Source organism: Lissotriton vulgaris, chromosome 3_1 (assembly GCF_964263255.1).
Source record: "Lissotriton vulgaris chromosome 3_1, aLisVul1.2, whole genome shotgun sequence".
Classification (NCBI taxonomy): domain Eukaryota; kingdom Metazoa; phylum Chordata; class Amphibia; order Caudata; family Salamandridae; genus Lissotriton; species Lissotriton vulgaris.
Genome location: NC_141689.1, coordinates 1,637,920,903 through 1,637,938,665, shown reverse-complemented (window position 1 = coordinate 1,637,938,665; position 17,763 = coordinate 1,637,920,903). Strand labels below are relative to the sequence as shown.

The 17,763-nt window shown below is 47.2% G+C and overlaps 1 protein-coding gene across 1 annotated transcript in view; it reads left to right on the top strand.

The window, feature by feature from the left end:
• The window catches only part of LOC147728286 (uncharacterized), a 1,395,946-nt gene that overhangs the window by 538,952 nt on the left and 839,231 nt on the right, over positions 1 to 17,763 (top strand). The window contains exon 8 of the mRNA XM_086963769.1: positions 3,009 to 3,074. Within this exon, the coding sequence (XP_086819895.1) occupies positions 3,009 to 3,074 (66 nt within the window). The remainder of the gene's footprint in view (positions 1 to 3,008; positions 3,075 to 17,763) is intronic.

Here is a 17,763-nt window from a genome sequence, read left to right as displayed (position 1 = left end):
GATACTCTACATACTTTACAAGACAATGCAACGGAGATGTACGTGACCATCCTCCCCCCCCCCTTAGGTCTTCCCCTGGTGGTTGCAATTGCAGTGACGTAGAATGTCGTATACCCTTCTAAAAAATTGTTGCATTCAGTTGACCAAGTCTCCTGCAGACAAATTATATGATACTGTTTGATATACCTAATCCAATTACAATCCTCCATCTTAGCACCCAGTCCCGCAATGTTCCAAGAAATTACATTGTTATGACTCATTTTTCCCCATGTGGCTTCCAAATCTCCCAAGTCAGCCAATCTCTCCCTTCCCTGTCTTTCTGAGTCCTCACGTCAATCACATGCCTCTAGGCCAGAGAGTAAATCAAATCTATTTTGCATCACAACATTAAACCCATTCCTACAATGGTTATCAACCTTATTGAGTTGTGTTACTTCAGGGGCCAGATGATGAATAGGAGTAAATGGTCTAATTCTACTAAAGTCAGGAGATTTAATTAGATGAGTGTAGAAGTAGCCAAGTGGACACACACATACACTATTCACATCATAAACTAAAGAGGCTGCTCTTAAAAAAACTGTTGCAAAATGTTGGGGGTGTTTGAAATTAACAATGACACAATCCCCACTACATGTCTTACTGGACGGGCTAATCCAATTTACCCTTCTAGTGTACAATATTTGCTCAGAGTAAGAAATTGGAAAGCCACATCTCTTGTTCAATCATGAAACTGTTTTGTTTTTAAGTGGTTCATGGGATTCCTCCTGGGGCTGAGCATGGTGACGATCAATAGGCGGAACTTGGTTAGGACAACCACATAGGGTGCACAGTCAGGGGGAAGATTAATGAAGCGACTTTTCTTTACTTGTCTAAAACCCAAATTGCCCTCTGGTGGTGCTATAGCCTGTTTATTCTGACAAGTTATTGGTGTAGGATCAGGCGAAGCAGTTTCAAATACTGTTATTTGCTGGCTGGGTTGTTGTAAAATTCCTTTACTAGTTCCTTGCCCCTTGCCAGCAGGACCCTTGGTGACAGCCTTAGTTCTTTCGGCCAAGGCCAGATGTGTTGTTATCAAACCTCCTAGTCTGTTAACCTCTAGGGCGACGGTATCCAATTTAAGCACTATGGGTTTGATGATCTCTTCCATCTTTGCCTCTATCTTGGCTTCTATAGCACAGACCAATAGTGCAAATTGCTCCGGGTTTATATTTATACTGGCTTTTTCCTTCCTGTGGGTCGATTCCAACAGAGGGACTATTTTGGAGTAATTGGGTTGTTTCTGCTCTTTTTTTACTATACTTTCCTCCACGTTTAGTTTGTAATTTCCTACAGGCCCTCGCTGCTCTAGGGACTGGCAGGGGCTGCTCCGTTGCCTCTATAGATATATCAGGCATATCCTCGTGCAGCTCAGAATGAACCTGCGCTTCAACCGTTACAGCAACCCGATTGCCAAGATCAGATCTATCATCCACTGGTAATTCCACCAGTGGGGTAGGTGTGTCTGGGTGTAAAGCAGGAGGGCTCCCTCGTCCTAGCGAGGCTCTCCGGTCGTTATTAATTTTGTTGATCACTTTCACTAAGTAATTGTCTATGGTAGCCAACCCAGATGCGGTTTTATCAAATTTAGTTTTAGACATGGCCAAAAACTTTCAATTAGTACTTAGGTGCTAAGTAAGAGAACAAAACAAACGTCCGGTATAAATTACCCTAGAACCAGGGTTACAGATGTATTTACTAAAATAATGACTAAGACAGATCCCTGGCCGAAGTCAAAAAGTTAAGTCTCACTTGGGCATATAAATCCTTTGCAACAGAACCAAAGTCCAAAGTCTGTGGCCCAGCCCAGCCTCGTCCGGCCCTGGACGGCCACAGACGGCCCGCCCTTTGCCCGGGCTTAGCCAGGCGCTACCCGCGCACATCCCGCGACGCGGTGGGAGCCTCTCTTCTTTAGTAGCGCCTCCGGGCGCGATGTTAGCGGAAATCGGAAGTGGCCGCTATGCTACCTGGGACCTGTAGTCTCCGGCCGCGAGGTGGAGGAAAGCGGCGGCAGGGAGACGCACAGCGTTAGCCCCCCAGATGCAGCAGGCCAAGTCATTGGACCAACAGGTGAGTGCACGCTCCAGTCTTCGTGCAAGAATGCCCCCCCGCTCCACCGAGGGAGCCTCTCCTCTTTAGTAGCACCTCCGGGCACAATGTTAGCGGAAACCGGAAGTGGCCGCTATGCTACCTGGGAGCTGTAGTCTCCGGCCGCGAGGTGGAGGAAAGCGGCGGCAGGGAGACACAGCGTTAGCCCCCCAGATGCAGCAGGCCAAGTCGGCGGACCCCCGGTAAAGTTAAGTACCTGTCTGGACAGAGTAAGGGCGTATTCCATGAGAAGCCTGTCCGTAGCATCTATGCTCTATGCAGGAGTACCATTTTGGATACCTGCCGCACTTTCACAAAGCACTACTGCGTGGATTTTAATGCAGCAGCCAACTCCTCAGTGAGACCAGCAGTTCTTTGTGACATGTTTTTTTTAAAGGAGAGTCTGCTTTCCACGTATTTGGCATTTGTTATCCTGCTTTCTACTCAGATACAATCATGTGTATATATGGAAAATCCTGTGTCTGAGAGCAAATTACTTACCTATCATTCCAGCTTTGCTATCTTTCATAGATTCAATGTGACACCCTCCCCTCACCTTTATTGACCAAGTTCTCGATACTTACTATCCTTGACACTTGTGCTATGAAATCTGTGGAGGTGAGCACACTTCCACCTCATTGGCTAAAGTTTAATTCATTTCAAATACCGTGGATGTGCTACTTAACACAATTGTTAGGCCTATTTCTATTTTAACAATGTTTATTCTTAATTTAAAACTACTTGGGATTTCAAGACTTACAAAGAGGAATGATTCAAACATGAATTTATGAACGTTATTAATACTAGAGAGCTATAGTTACAAGTAACTAATTTCTTGCAGCACATTATTCCTTGAAATAATGTCTTCTCTGTTCTGATTATAGACTTTTCATCTTCTGGTGCTGAAGAAGCTGATGCATCTGGAGCCAGAAAACGGGAAGAAAAAAATGGTAAATTGTTTTGCTGTTTAGTATCAATCACCTTTTAAATCCTTTTGATATACGACAGTTAGTGTCTTGTAGCCAATGATCATAGTTAACCTGTTACTTCGTTGAGTGGTCAACAAGGTAAATAGTTTTGAAACTTTCTGTTCTTCATGTTGAGGTTCTTCAGCATAACTGAGTTCTGATTTGATAGGTAATTGTTCTTGCCAGGATGGTTGACAAGGAGAGGCTTGATAGACATTGTTAGGGTGGAAAATATAAATATTGGCCATTATTTGCTCATGGCTGGATACTAAATGACTAAGTCGCTCAGGACATTTTCCAACAATAGAGAACGCCACAAATCAACCTGTTTGTAGACGGAGAAAACGTGAAATGCTGCGTCTTCGCATCCCGGTTTCCCAAACCAGTATCCAAAGATATCCTTTATATTGCTTTTTATTATATTATGCTTTATATTTGTATTTAGGAATGTCCTTTATATTTCTCATGCGTTTGAAAGCAAAGCGTGGTACACAAAGTTAGGGAGCCTGTCTGTAATAATGACCAGTGCTTCCTAATGATTTTTTGTATTTTATGGGAATTGGGTGTGAACATAATTACACAGGTCAAGGTATCCTCCTATGTGCGGCTACGTATTTCAAGCAGGGCTGCCCCATTATTCCTCACCCTTTTAAGTGCCACCTTGATGCTGTGCGGTGGGTAGCAATGTGCTTCTTAGTTGGAAGTGAGAAGTTGAGTTTGTAGTTCATTGATGACACGACAATTGCTTCAAAGCTGCATAAATTGGCCATAGGGCAAGTTACCTCTCAGGTATTTGGAATGATGACTATCCTACCGGAACAAATTATTGCAGTTTGTCAGTTACTTGTAGGCAGTCATGCGTAACTCTCCTTCTCGGAGGGAGATCAATAGATCCAGAAAAGGAAGAGCCTCATCAGAAATATTCTTGGTGAATTTCAAAAAGGGTTCAGTTAGTTATCACATGAACCCTTGTTTCCCTGCCAAAAGATCAGATCATCAATAACAAGCATTGGCATAGCCAATAGGTCTCGCCTTTGGGACCTTATCAGTGTATAGTTATCCAGCACAATATCCTTGGTGCAACAACATCAAGTGTTGCATGGCTAAACACTTATAAGGTCCCAAAGGAGAGACCTATTGGCTATGCCAGTGCTGGTTTCTTTTTCTTGCAGGGGAAAAAAGCAAATTGCTGCTGGTCTGTCTCTTAAACACTTTAGCGCACCTTTGTTTTCAAATTTACCAACCCGTAAAAAAAAGCGTTTAAAATATTTATCCCCCATTCCAGCTGAGCTGCATCTTGCTGATGCTGTGCAGCATAGCTTTTATGCAAAGATGCGACCTATTGGCTTTGCCAATGCTAGTTTAATTTAAGCTTCTTATAAAGATGAAATCTATAAATGAAATCTCAGTGATGGACAGCCTCAGTGATGGACAGCCTACGCGAGGGCATTGATACCAATCTTCCGCAGGCCCTCATCCTTTTAGATCAGTCCGCCGCTTTTGACACGGTGGACCACTCCATCCTCCTAACCCGTGTCAGGGCGGCGGGCATAGAGGGCCTAGCCTTCGCCTGGCTTGAATCCTTCCTGAGTGACAGGGCTCAGGCAGTTCACTTAGCTGGGTTCACTGCTGCCTCTCGTAAGGTTGTGTGCGGGGTCCCCCAAGGTTCTTCACTTTCCCCCCTTTTGTTAATTTATACATTTACCCCCTTATTTTTATGTTGCAGCAGCTCGAGGTCACGGTGTTTAATTATGCCGATGACCTCCAGCTAATTTTTAACCTTTCCCACTCCCCCACATCTTTCCAGAATGTCCAATCTGTCATGTTGTTCATCCAGGATTGGATGAACTGCAACCACCTCAAACTTAATCCGGACAAGACGGAGTTAATCTTGACCGGAGGTGGTTGCAGTCCTTGGTCCCCGTCCCACTGGCCCCTCTCACTTGGTGTTCCTCCACCCCCCGTTCCCAAAGTCAAAACCCTTGGTATCCTCCTTAATCCTTCACTTTCGGTTCATTCACAGGTTAGCTCGGTCGTCTCCTCTTGCTTTTTTTCCCTTCGTACTATTAGGAAGATTTCCCGTTTCTTTTCCCTCCCGGCTCTGAAGGTCATAGTGATGGCAATGGTGCTCTCGCGCCTTGATTATGGCAACATCATCTACAATGGCGCGCCGGCCTATGCCATCCACCGTCTGCAGCTGGTGCAGAATCAGGCTGCCCGCCTGATCCACGGCCTGCCCAAATTCCATTGTGCATCCCCCCTATTGCAGGCACTACACTGGCTGCCGGTGAAGGAGCGAGCCCTGCTCAAGCTTGGCTGCCTTACTTTCCAGGCCAAAATGGGCACCGCTCCGGAGTTAATTTGTTCTGCCATTAAGCCTTATACCCCGGGCAGAGAACTCCGTTCTGCCCACACGGCCCTCTTGACCATTCCTCGATTCAAAATGAAAAAGGCGGGTGGAACAAAATTTTCGGTCCTCGCTCCCGTGTTTTGGAACTCCCTCCCTATTGAACTCCGCATGACACCTTCGTACACAGTGTTTCGAAAGAACCTCAAAACCCTACTCTTCTCTCGAGCTTTCGCAGTTTAATTTTCCCCGCTCCTGCTGCCTCCTCGCAATCTGTAAAGCGCCATGAAACCGCGTGGTGTTGAATTTGCTTAACAAACAAAAACAGATAAGATTATAAACTAGCAGAATTTACCAACGAAACTTGCTACATATTCACTGAAGCTGCCATGTGAGCTTCCTCATTCATACATTTATTCTAGGATCGCAAAATTTTACTACCCACGCACCAAAATTTAAAAAGTAAAATTAAAAGAAAGTAACTGAGGACCCACCTCAAACAAAATCTTGGTGTCCCATTTTATCACAATAATACATGGCCTACCCCCACAAGCCTAAAGTACACACTGTATTTTCATTGTCCGCCAGGAAACCAATTAGCGCATGCAGCATAAAACTGATGGATTTTCCTGCACTAGATGTATAAACCAACAAATCCAAATCCCGTCCTCCAAACTTGCATTACCCAAATACGCATGTAATTAATTCGAGATGTCTACATCCCCAACGTAGAGAAGACAGAAATGAGAATGAACACTCAATGGTTAACATAATTATGTTTAGGCATTTCTGAAACTAACCATTTCATGAAGTAACACATTGCCGTCTTTGGTAAGTTTGATGTCTCGAGCCCCGTAAACAAGCCTGTAATAGCGCAGCAAGACTTAAATTTATGTACAACAACGCACTATTAATGTTCGAACAGAGAAAGGCTATTCATAAGGTCTTAAACACTGTACTACCTCGGGTCTATATATTTGGCACGTGGATTCTGTGTGGTGAAAAAGTAAGTTCACTCAACAAGAAAAGTGTTAATAATAAGGGGATTATCCCTTGAGGACTAGAACCCTCACTCACCCGTAGGTGACATGCTTAATCATATGGGTTCCTCCTCCCAGCAGGAAATTCTAGTCCTGCTGAGGGCTACAACTCCCTCACTGTGAGGGAGGAGCTCAGGGATGTTTTACAAATTATGTTCCCTAGTGTGGCTAGGATGCTAAAATCCCATATGTGATAGTATAGTGTGATGAGGGCGCAGCGCAAAAAAGGGAAGGACTAATAGTGATCTAAAACTGCCTAGGAAGATGCAAAAATACTTTCTTTTTATTGGCTTGCTCTCGCTCGCTGACTAGTGTTCAAAATATAACAAGCAAAGCCCCTGGGGGCAGCTCAGTTCCGAGACTAGGTACAGACCGACATTGCAGGGCCTCCTCCCCTGAGCTGTAGCCAGCTAGAGATGAGGTATCTTATCCTACATTTGAGGATAATTCCAGTAAATCCTGACACAGCCTCGCAGGATTACTGGTGTTGTATCTTTTTCATTGTTTCCTATATTTTGAGCACCAGTTCATGATTAGCAGCAGCGATTTTCCCCAAAAATTTTTGGTCCTGAAGAAAGCCACTGATACATATTGGTGATCATTTGGCTGAAACATGTTGACCTCATTTAGTGAGCAGTTTTAAATCTATACTGTTCCACGCACTGCATTTTAACCCTGCCAGCGAGAGCAAGCCAATAATTTGACAGAGAACAACTTAAATTGGGTCATAAACGAACAGCTGGACAATAAAACAAAAAATCATGTAATAGCCTTTGAAAAAGAACCATGGAGTTATAGGGTTCGAGGCATGTGGGCTGCTGAATTCATATCTGTGCATAGATCGCCGCCTATTGTTGGGTCCGGATGATCGCACATTGTTGTCCTGGAAGAGTCTTAGAAGTATCACGAGATAGGTGGCTCCTGCCCTGGACTACAGTGCGCATGGGCATCGACTCCATCCTCAGATTGTTTTTTTCCGCCATTGGGTTCAGATGCATATTGGTTCACTCAAGTCGGAATCGATATAAAAGTTTCTTAAGGCCAAAAGGCCTTTAGTTTTTTCGTCGGTATTGTCTTGCGATCGGTGCCTAGTTCTATTCCAGCTCGGTTTCCGAGCCGGATATCCAGAGAAGCCGCGTGCTTTTCGACGCTGAAGGCCCGGTCAACGCCAGAGGCCTTATCGACGACCCATCATGGAACGGAGCCCGTTCAAGAGATGTCCCGTGTGCAACTCCAAATATCGCCACATCGACGTCCACCCGGTGTGCAAACAGTGTTTGTCGCCGGATCATGATGAAGCCAGCTGCATGGCTTGTTCCCGTTTTCGATCCAAGAAGACACTTCTGCATCGACACGCTGCGCGCAAGGAAGCCCAGCAGACTGCACCGGAGCCAGTGGACATCTTCGATGCCGGGGATGATGAAGGAGCAGACTAGGAGGTTCGAGAAAACCTGTAGAATCCTGCGTTCAGAGGTCGACTCCAACTACAACGCTTATGTTGAGACGCTCGATGCGGAAGACGTGATCGACGAGGTAGGAGACGACGATGGGGCCTTTGGGGCCATGGAAGATAGCTTGAGCGAGGAGCTATGCCCACAAACTGGCACTGGGGCCGAAACGCTTTATAAGGCTCAGGTCGAGGGATCGCCCCAAGGCCTTACCCAAGATCTTCCAATAAGTTCTACGGCCCGCCTTCGGGCTCGGCTTCGGACATATCTAAGGAGCCGCAAACAGCGAAACCGAAAGTGAAGCTCCGGTATCGACGCAACCAAAAGCACTTGTGACTACGTCGAAACTGAAAGTACATATTGCTTTGGTCGGCTCTAAGTCCTCGGACCTGTCGGCACCGACGAAACAGAAAAGCGTTGTCGACCCGAAGAAGCCCCTGAAAGGCATCGAGACGAAGTCTAGCACGCTGAAGGCAAAGGTCAAGGCAGTCGACCCGAACAAATCGGCGCCGAAGACAGTCAACACCGACAAAGGACTCGGTGATCCGAAGGTTCTCGAGCCTCCGCGTCGGCCGGACCAGGCCAAGAGCGGAACAACCCCAGAGTCCACAAAAGCAACAAAAGCCCCTGCTCTAGGAAAATAGCAATAAGGTCACAGTAGTTTCTGGTTGTGGAAACAGTAGTAAAATACACACATCAACATATTTCAAAGTCAATAGATAGCGGTGTGCCAAGAAAAAGTTTGAAATGGAGTAGAATCCTTGTTATGGAAAACAGTTTATTGTTTCTCTTGTTGTGGCCAACACGTGTTTCATCGCAGGGAAACAAGACTGCGAATCTTCAGGGCCTTTTAAAGTCAAAAGCCGGGATTAGTGTTGTGGCCAACGCCCAGAGGGGCGAGCGTATGAAGAATGCGCTGTAAACGCGTAGTTAGTTAGCTCCTTATCGGGCTCATCAGGGTGACTATGACCGGGAGGAGAATAGGTTAGAGCTGTAACGCTCGAAAAAAGGGTAAATCAGGCGGGTGCACCTGTTTCCATTTGTTCCCCCTCCTGTAGTTCCCGGCGCCGTTTTTCGAAGACGGTCCGTCTTCGAAAAACGGCGCAGTCTTGTTTCCCTGCGATGAAACACGTGTTGGCCACAACAAGAGAAACAATAAACTGTTTTCCATAACAAGGAATCTACTCCATTTCAAACTTTTTCTTGGCACACCGCTATCTATTGACTTTGAAATATGTTGATGTGTGTATTTTACTACTGTTTCCACAACCAGAAACTACTGTGACCTTATTGCTATTTTCCTAGAGCAGGGGCTTTTGTTGCTTTTGTGCTACCTGTGTGGATTTATCCACCTTTGAGCGGTTACGAGGGATTACCGCCCGCCCCTTTGCCTGGAAACTGTTACTCTACCCCACCTCAATACCCTGCGTTCACACGGCTGTGCGCCTGTCCTAATCTGGAATACCGAAAAACCTTCCCAGTAGATCAATAACCCCAGAGTCCACGCCTGGTGGTGCCTCGAAGGATTCCGTCGAGTCGACGCAGCCGTCCGCCTCCTTCTCGAAGCAGGTGGCTGACTCCCTGAAGCGCATCAAGGACAAGGCTTCGGGGGTCGGGCCTAAGGATCCTCCACCTTCAAAGCCTGCCGATAAACCTCAGAAGACGTCGGCGCCCATCCACTTCACGCTGCCGACAAAGTGGTGCCAAAGGCTTTCGTCCCTAAAATGGCCGTCGATGTGCCCAGGAAGGTGTCCACGGTGCCGAAGCCGACAACTGTGGTCCCAGCCGCAAAGCATCGACAATCCTCGTTGGAAGAGCAACAGGAACAGTTTATCGATGCCGAGACAGGCAGACTTTCTCTTTATAAGAGGAAAATCGCCCCGGAACAGCCAATGGAGTCCTATAAAATACCACTAAAGAAGAAGGATTCGACTTCGACACCTGTTCTTGTAGAACCTGTATCTCCACATGGCCATGATGTCTCACCCACTTATTCAGATGTGGACATTGGGGAAGGTGATAATGACGAATACAGCTATCCTGTGGACACTGATCCAGATGATACAAATGAACCCTGGGCAGATGCTGCTGACCCAGGTGATCCACACACTGCCCCAGACACTGTATGCTGTGAAAACGTTGCCTACTGAGGATTCTGCAGCGTTTAATGCCCTCATTGAAAGGGCAGCTAAAAATCATGACGTCCAGCTCCATGCTGACCCCATTGAAGTAGACTTTCTTTTTGACACCTTTTCGACCTCAGAGAAGACTGTCAAGTCTGCCTATGTTGAAGGGTGTCTTGAAGCATGCTGGGGAAATATTTTAGGAGCCTACGAGAGCCAGGGTAATAAACCCCAGGATTGAAAATAAGTACAAACCGGCGCCTGGAGACCCTACTTACATTAAGGGACAGTTGCCTTTGGACTCTCTTGTTGTTTCTAATGCCCGGAACAGGGCCAATTCACAAACAACGGGTGATGCTCCTCCCCCAGATAAGGAATCTAAGGTGTTGGAGGCATCAGGGAAAAGGGTAGCAGCTCAAGCGGCCAATATCTGGCGCATTTCAAACACTCAGGCACTCTCAGCCAGGTATGACAGGGCCACTTACGACACACTTGAGACCCTGTTACAGCACCTACCAGATGAATATAAAGAGGCAGCTGAGATGCTCATCCAGGAAGAGAAGCTCATATCCAATGCTTCAATCAAATGTGCACTGGACGCAGCAGACACCGCGGCCAGAGCTGTTAACACTAGTGTCATGTTGAGACGACATGCCTGGCTCAGAATCTCCGGGTTTAAGCCAGAGATACAGACCACCATTCTGAATCAGACAGTAAACCCTGATCATCTATTTGGCCCAGAGGTGGACACCACTTTGGAGAAAATCAAGAAAGACACAGACTGCAAAGTCTATGGGGGCTCTACAGTCGCAGCAGTTCAGGGGTGGTTCTTTTCGTCGCTCAAGCAATAGAGGTGTTTCCAGAGGCCAGCTGTCCCAGAACACACAGTACTATAAAGGTGGCGCGGAAACCACATACACCAAACAAAGTAGAGGTGGATATCGTGGAAACAGCGCCAGGGGCAGAGGTCGTGGAAAAAACAACTCCAGATCCTCCGCCACTAACAAACAGTGACGCCTTGTCACTGCCCCCTGACCATACAACACCTGTCGGGGGGAGACTTCAGCAGTTCCTGCCAGTCTGGAAGTCCATCACCACAGACAAGTGTGTCACACAGCTTATCCAGTACGGGTATTGTCTGGAGTTAACATCCACTCCACCCAACATACCCCCAAGACGCCGTCCTATGTCCACCGAGCATTTGCACTTATTGCAGCAGGAGGTACTCGTCATGCTGCAAAAAGGGGCAATCGAGCTCGTGCCTGTGGAAGAAAGAGGCACAGGAGTTTACTCACTGTACTTCTTGATACCAAAAAAGGACGGGTTCTTCAGACCCATACTGGACCTCAGACCCCTCAATCAGTACATTCTATCTGAGCACTTTCACATGCTAACACTGCAGCAAGTCCTACCGTTGCTCAGTCAGGGAGATTTTCTCGCAACATTAGATCTCAAGGATGCGTATTTTCATATTCCACTGCACCCGTAACACAGAAAATACCTCAGGTTCACCATCCAAAATCAACATTACCAGTTCCAAGTCCTACCTTTCGGGGTCACCACGGCACCCAGGGTGTTTACAAAGTGCCTAGCGACAGTGGCGGCACACCTATGGAGACAAAACCTTCACGTCTACCCTAATCCAGGCAAAGTCGGCCCAGCAGTGTGCCGCCCACATGTCCCACACCATTCACCTTCTTCACGATCTGGGATTCTCACTGAATTACCTAAAGTCCCACCTGCAACCCGCCCACATACGGCAGTATCTGGGTGCGACGATAAACACTCTGGCAGCCAAAGCACAGCCAAATTCAGTGAGGGTCAGCAGCATTCAATCGCTGATACAGAAATTCAGACCTCAACACTCGCATCTAGCACGAGTGTTCATGCAGTTGATAGGCATGATGGCCTCCTGCATCTTCATAGTCCCGCTCGCGAGACTACATATGCGTCCGCTTCAGGAGTGCTTAACTCGTCAGTGGAATCAGGCTCACAGACAGTTGAAAGACCTAGTGTTGTTAACCGGTGTTGCATACAACTCTCTTCATTGGTGGAATCCACAAAACCTTTGCAAGGGACGACCGTTCCAGGAGCCTGTGCCACAGATCGTTCTGACGACCGACTCATCTCTCCAGGGTTGGGGAGCTCATGTACTCCACTACACTGTGCAGGGACTATGGACAACGCAGCAGAAAAAGATGCACATCAACGTTCTAGAACTGATGGCTATCTTCATGGCAATGAAAGCATTCAAAGTACAACAAGGTTGTGTGGATCCGGACGGACAACATGACGGCCATGTACTACATCCAGAAGCAGGGAGGTACACACACTCCACAGTTGTCTCATCTGGCTCAGAGCATGTGGAAGTGGGCCATTCAAAGGAATATCTTCCTCATGGCGGAACACCTCCCGGGCAAGGACAATCAGATGGCAGACCTGCTCAGCAGGTACAGCCACCAAATGCACGAGTGGGAGATACATCCATCAGTACTCCACCCGTACTTCCAAAGGTGGGGTCATCCAGAGATATACCTGTGCGCCACAAAGGAAAACACCAAATGCCGAAGCTTTGCCGCCAGGTTTCCACACCCACAGTCACAGGGCAATGCGATATGGATGAACTGGTCAGGAAAATTTGCGTACGCTTTTCCCCCAGCACCTCTAATACCGCTGGTGGCACGCAAGCTGAAGCAACACTCAATGACTCTCATCCTGGTTGCTCCGACCTGGGCACGCCAACCATGGTAAGACACGTTTCTGGAACTGTCCGTGGTACCGCATCAAAGGCTGCGCCTCACACCCAAGCTTTTGACGCAGAGCCATGGCGACATTCAGCATCCAGATCCGCAACAGCTCAACCTGGCGATCTGGCTCCTGAGGTCTTGGAGTTTGGCTACCTCAACTTACCTCCTGACTGTATGGACATAATCAGGGAGGCAAGAAAGCCCACCACCAGAGCATGCTATGTGGTGAAATGGAAGCGGTTTGTCATTTATTGTGCAGACCACAACATCAACCCGCTAGACGCATCTATTCAAAACATAATTTGTTATCTCTTACATCTATACAAATGTAATTTGGCCTATGCTTCCATTCGTATACATTTATCCGCAATGGCGGCTTATCTCCAAAACAGGCAGCACCTCTCCCTTTTCAGGGTGCCCGCCATCAAAGCCTTTCTGGAAGGACTCAAACGAGTCATTCCTCCACGGACCCCACCAGCTCCCGAATGGAACCTAAATGTGGTCCTCACGAGACTAATGGGTCCCCCTTTCGAGCCACTGCATTCATGCGAGATTCAGTTCTTGACATGGAAAGTGGCTTTCCTGATAGCGATTACATCGCTACGACGTGTTAGTGAACTCCAGGCACTAACTATCCAAGAGCCATTCATACAGATTCATTCCAACATGGTGGTGCTTCGCACTAACCCTAAGTTCCTTCCTAAGGTGGTTTCTCGGTTCCATATCAACCAGACTATGGAACAACCTGTGTTCTTCCAAAATCCTGAGGCAGTTGCAGAGAGAATGCTCCACACGCTTGACGTCAAAAGAGCCTTGATGTACTACATTGATAGGACCAAAGATTTTCGGAAGACGAAACAACTTTGTTGCCTTTTCGCCACAACACAAAGGCAACCCCATTTCCAAGGCTGGTTATAGCCAGGTGGATCGTTAAGTGTATTCAGATCTGCTATCAGAAAGCCAAGCGCACTCTAACGATTCCCCCGCGGGCCCACTCCACCAGGAAGTTGGGGGCCACCATGGCTTTCCTTGGAAATATTCCTTTAGAATACATATGTAGAGCAGCCACATGGTCTACCACACACACATTTACAAAACACTACTGCGTAGAGGTGCACTCCAAACAGCAGGCAGCCGTAGGGCAGGCTGTTCTAAAAACACTTTTTCAAACTGCTGCAGCTGGCACAGGCGGCCGCCGATAATGGAGGGACTGCTATGTATTCTATGCACAAATATGAATTCAGCAGCCCATATGCCTCGAACCGAATATGCTACTTACCAGTATGCATCTGTTCTTGGCATGTAGGGCTGCTGACATTCATATCGCCCGCCCTCCTCCCCGGCGCCTGTAGCGGCTGCAGCACTCACAAATACTTCTAGCATGGTCATCATTCACAGAGTTTCACTCCATCTTTGCCACAACGGCTAAAAACAATCTGAGGATGGAGTTGATGCCCATGCGCACTGTAGTCTAGGGGAGGAGCCACCTATCTCGTGATACTTCGAAGACTCTTCCAGGACAACAATGTGCGATCATCCGGACCCAGCACTAGGCGGCGAACTATGCACAGATATGAATGTCAGCAGCCCTACATGCCAAGAACAGATGCATACTGGTAAGTTGCATATTCGCTATCAACTTATAAGAAGGGTGCTGAATGATAACATTCCATGGGGCAATATTCACAGTTATCAATGAATATTGTGATGGACTAATCAGCAAGCACAGACTGGAGGACATCCACTTTGGTTAAAACACTATAGGTTAATTGCAGGGTCACTAGAATTGTGTATATGTTACACATTACTGCATTAATATAGTACAGTACCGCAATACCCACGTTACAGTGGCACGTCACACGCTATCTTTACAAGGATGCTCTTTTAAGTGTGACCCATACATAACATGCTCTAAAAATGGCATTTCTTCCATTCCACCTTCCCGTTTCTTTAACTACCCGCTGTATAAAGGTCAGAGCACTGCAAAGGCGTTCGAAACTTGGAAACAATGCCCGTATCCCATTTTTGGAGCCCTGGTCACCTGCAGATAATAAAGTCAACTTGCAGAGAGCGACAGGTTCTAGACAGATAAAACACAGCCTCCACATGAAAAAACAAATTGTAATATCGGAAAACTCGGGGCCAAGAAAACTACACCTGCATACATCAGAGGGCCACAGTTCACATCACCAGGGTAAAGTTCACTTCAGCAACTCTGAAACTAGAGGCTCTGGTTTCAGCTGCAGGTCAGTCAGATGCTACTGAGCTCTCAAGCTCGTGGCTTTGATGACCATATTCTGAACTCCTTGACACCCTGAGAGAAACTCACCTTATGTTCGATCTCCGCTCCAGAGCTTTTAATCCTAGCCGGTAGAAACACTCCGCGATGGCTCAGCTGAGAGACATTAGGGAAGTAATATGAGCACGAATACAAAACATAAACACGTCATCCTGGGACTAGTTAACACTCTAAGGAAGTAAACGTGAACTATATATGGGATCTAAATCACTGACATAAGTACTTCCAAAGCGTACGTTCACCCAAGGGTATCTCTTAATGCTTAATAACATATGTTTACTGTTACTCAAGGGTACTCATTTTATCGACCTCAGAAGGATGAAATGACAAGTGGACCCACCGCGATTTGAACCTGTGGCCATGAAGTCAGACACAGGCCCCTACAGTCGATGTTTCAGTCCACTAAGCCACTGGACAAGGATTACCTATACTCTTTTAGATTAATTTTTCAGAAATCGTCAGAATGTTTCCCAATAAACTTAAGCACTTAGAGCTCTGCTCTGAACTACTTCTTAGCGGTGTACATATGCTACAGCGAAGGTGTGGCTTTGTTCAGACCCGCTCCAGTCCGAATAAGGCGAATGAGGTGTTAAGGAAAATCACATTCGATTCTGGGAGAGGGAGGTGGGCGGGGCCATGATCCGTATCCAGGTTTTATTTATATATTTTATTTATTTAATGCATTTTTATATAGCGCGGACTTTACCCGAAGGTGCACTGACTGAAAGCAAACAACGAGCTACCTACCTACAGTCAAGCATACATTGCGTGCCTGTCGCAGCGCTGGGTAAGTGGCAGATGTTTGTGGATTAATAGGTCCCCTAGATAACTTTCATGTTCGAGGCATGTGGGCTGCTGAATTCATATCTGTGCATAGATCGCCACCTAGTGTTGGGTCCCGATGATTGCACCTTGTTGTCCTGAAAGAGTCTTTGAAGTATCACGAGATAGGTGACTCCTCCCCTGGACTACAGTGCGCATGGGCATCTTCTCCATCCTCAGATAGTTTTTTTTTATGCCATTGGGTTCGGATGTTATTCCTGTACTCCAACTTCGGAGTCGAAACCAAACTTTTCTAAAGGCCAAAACGCCTTCGACTTCGACGGTATTGTTCTCGCTCGGTACTTCTTGACTCGATCAAGCTTTCCATCTCGAACCGGTCGTCGACGCGGGCCGTTGGGCCTTTTTGACACCACGTGGTTCTGCTGTCGATGGTAAGAAGCCCGTTCAAAAGGTGCCCACAATGCCACTCCAAGTTCCCGCATGCTGACAAACACTCAGTATGCAACAAGTGCCTGTCACCAGACCATAAGCAAGAAACCTGCCCAGCCTGTGCCCAATTCCGTTAGAAGAAAACCATTCGGATTTGACGGGCCGCTAGGCAAGAGATGCAGCTACAGGCACCGGAACCGGACAACATCTTCGATGATGACCAAGAACTTCCAGAAGCTCCAGATTCGGACCTAGAGATCGTCAACGTCGAAAACGACGAGATCCCACCGGGGCAAATCGGGAGTACACTGACACCGACACTGATTACCCCGTTACCGAAGGCTCCGGTCGAGGCATCATCAAAAGGCCTTAGCCAAGATCCGAAGAAACATTCGCCAGCCCTGCCGTCCGGCTCTGCTCCGAAACCAAAAACTAAGCCTTCAGAGACCCCAGAGCCAAGTAACATTATCCCAAAGAAGGTTCCAGAACCCAAGAAGTCTGTCGAACCGAAGAAGGCCGTACAGCCTAAAGGCGTCGACCCAAAGAAAACAGTTGACCCAAAGGGCGCCAAACCTAAAAAGGCTGTCGAGCCAAAGAAGGCCACTGAGCAGAAGGGCGCCGAGCCGAAGAAGCCCGTCGACCCCAAAAAAGACGGCTGTGCCGAAGGTCGCCGAACTGAAGAAGGTCGCTGACAGAAAGGGTGCCGTATCGAAGCCTGTAATCCGGCCGTAGAAGGCTATCGAACCAAAGACAAGCGCTCCAAAAACACCAGTCGATCCTAAACAAGCCATTGACTCTGCAAAGGACAGTCAACCGAAAAAACCTGTAGAGCACAAGAAACGTGTCGAACCGAAAGACCCGGTCGACCCGAAATCACTCGTCGACCCGAAGAAAGGGTCCGAGCCGAAGAAGAGCAATAAGGCACTGAAAGTCGTCAAAACAGAAGGGGTTATCGACCCAAAGGCAATAGTCGATCCAAAACAGACACAACCAAGGACAGTGGAAGAAGAACTCTTCCATCCAGATCCATCAGACAACCAGGCAAAAATATATATTAATCCTGAGAATGGTAAAGTCACAATCCTACACAGGAAGAAGAGACCACTGGAAACGGACTCTCATTCCCCCATTCCTCTAAAGAAGAAGGACTTTGGGACTTCTCCCTCTAGACCCTTCATTCCTTTCTATCCCACTATGCCTACTACGCCTTTTGCTCCTTACTCTCCTTCTCACTATGGGGACAATGAGGGAAACACAGGGGAGAATCCTCAGCATGATTATGATTATCCAGAGGATCCTAACCCCCAAGATGAACCATGGGGGAGCCAACTGACCCATATGACACCCATCCCATCCCTGACGTCTCCTCATACCCAACAAATACGTCACCTACTGACGACACCATTATCTTCAACCAACTAATAGACAGGGCAGCGCAGTACCACAACGTAGACA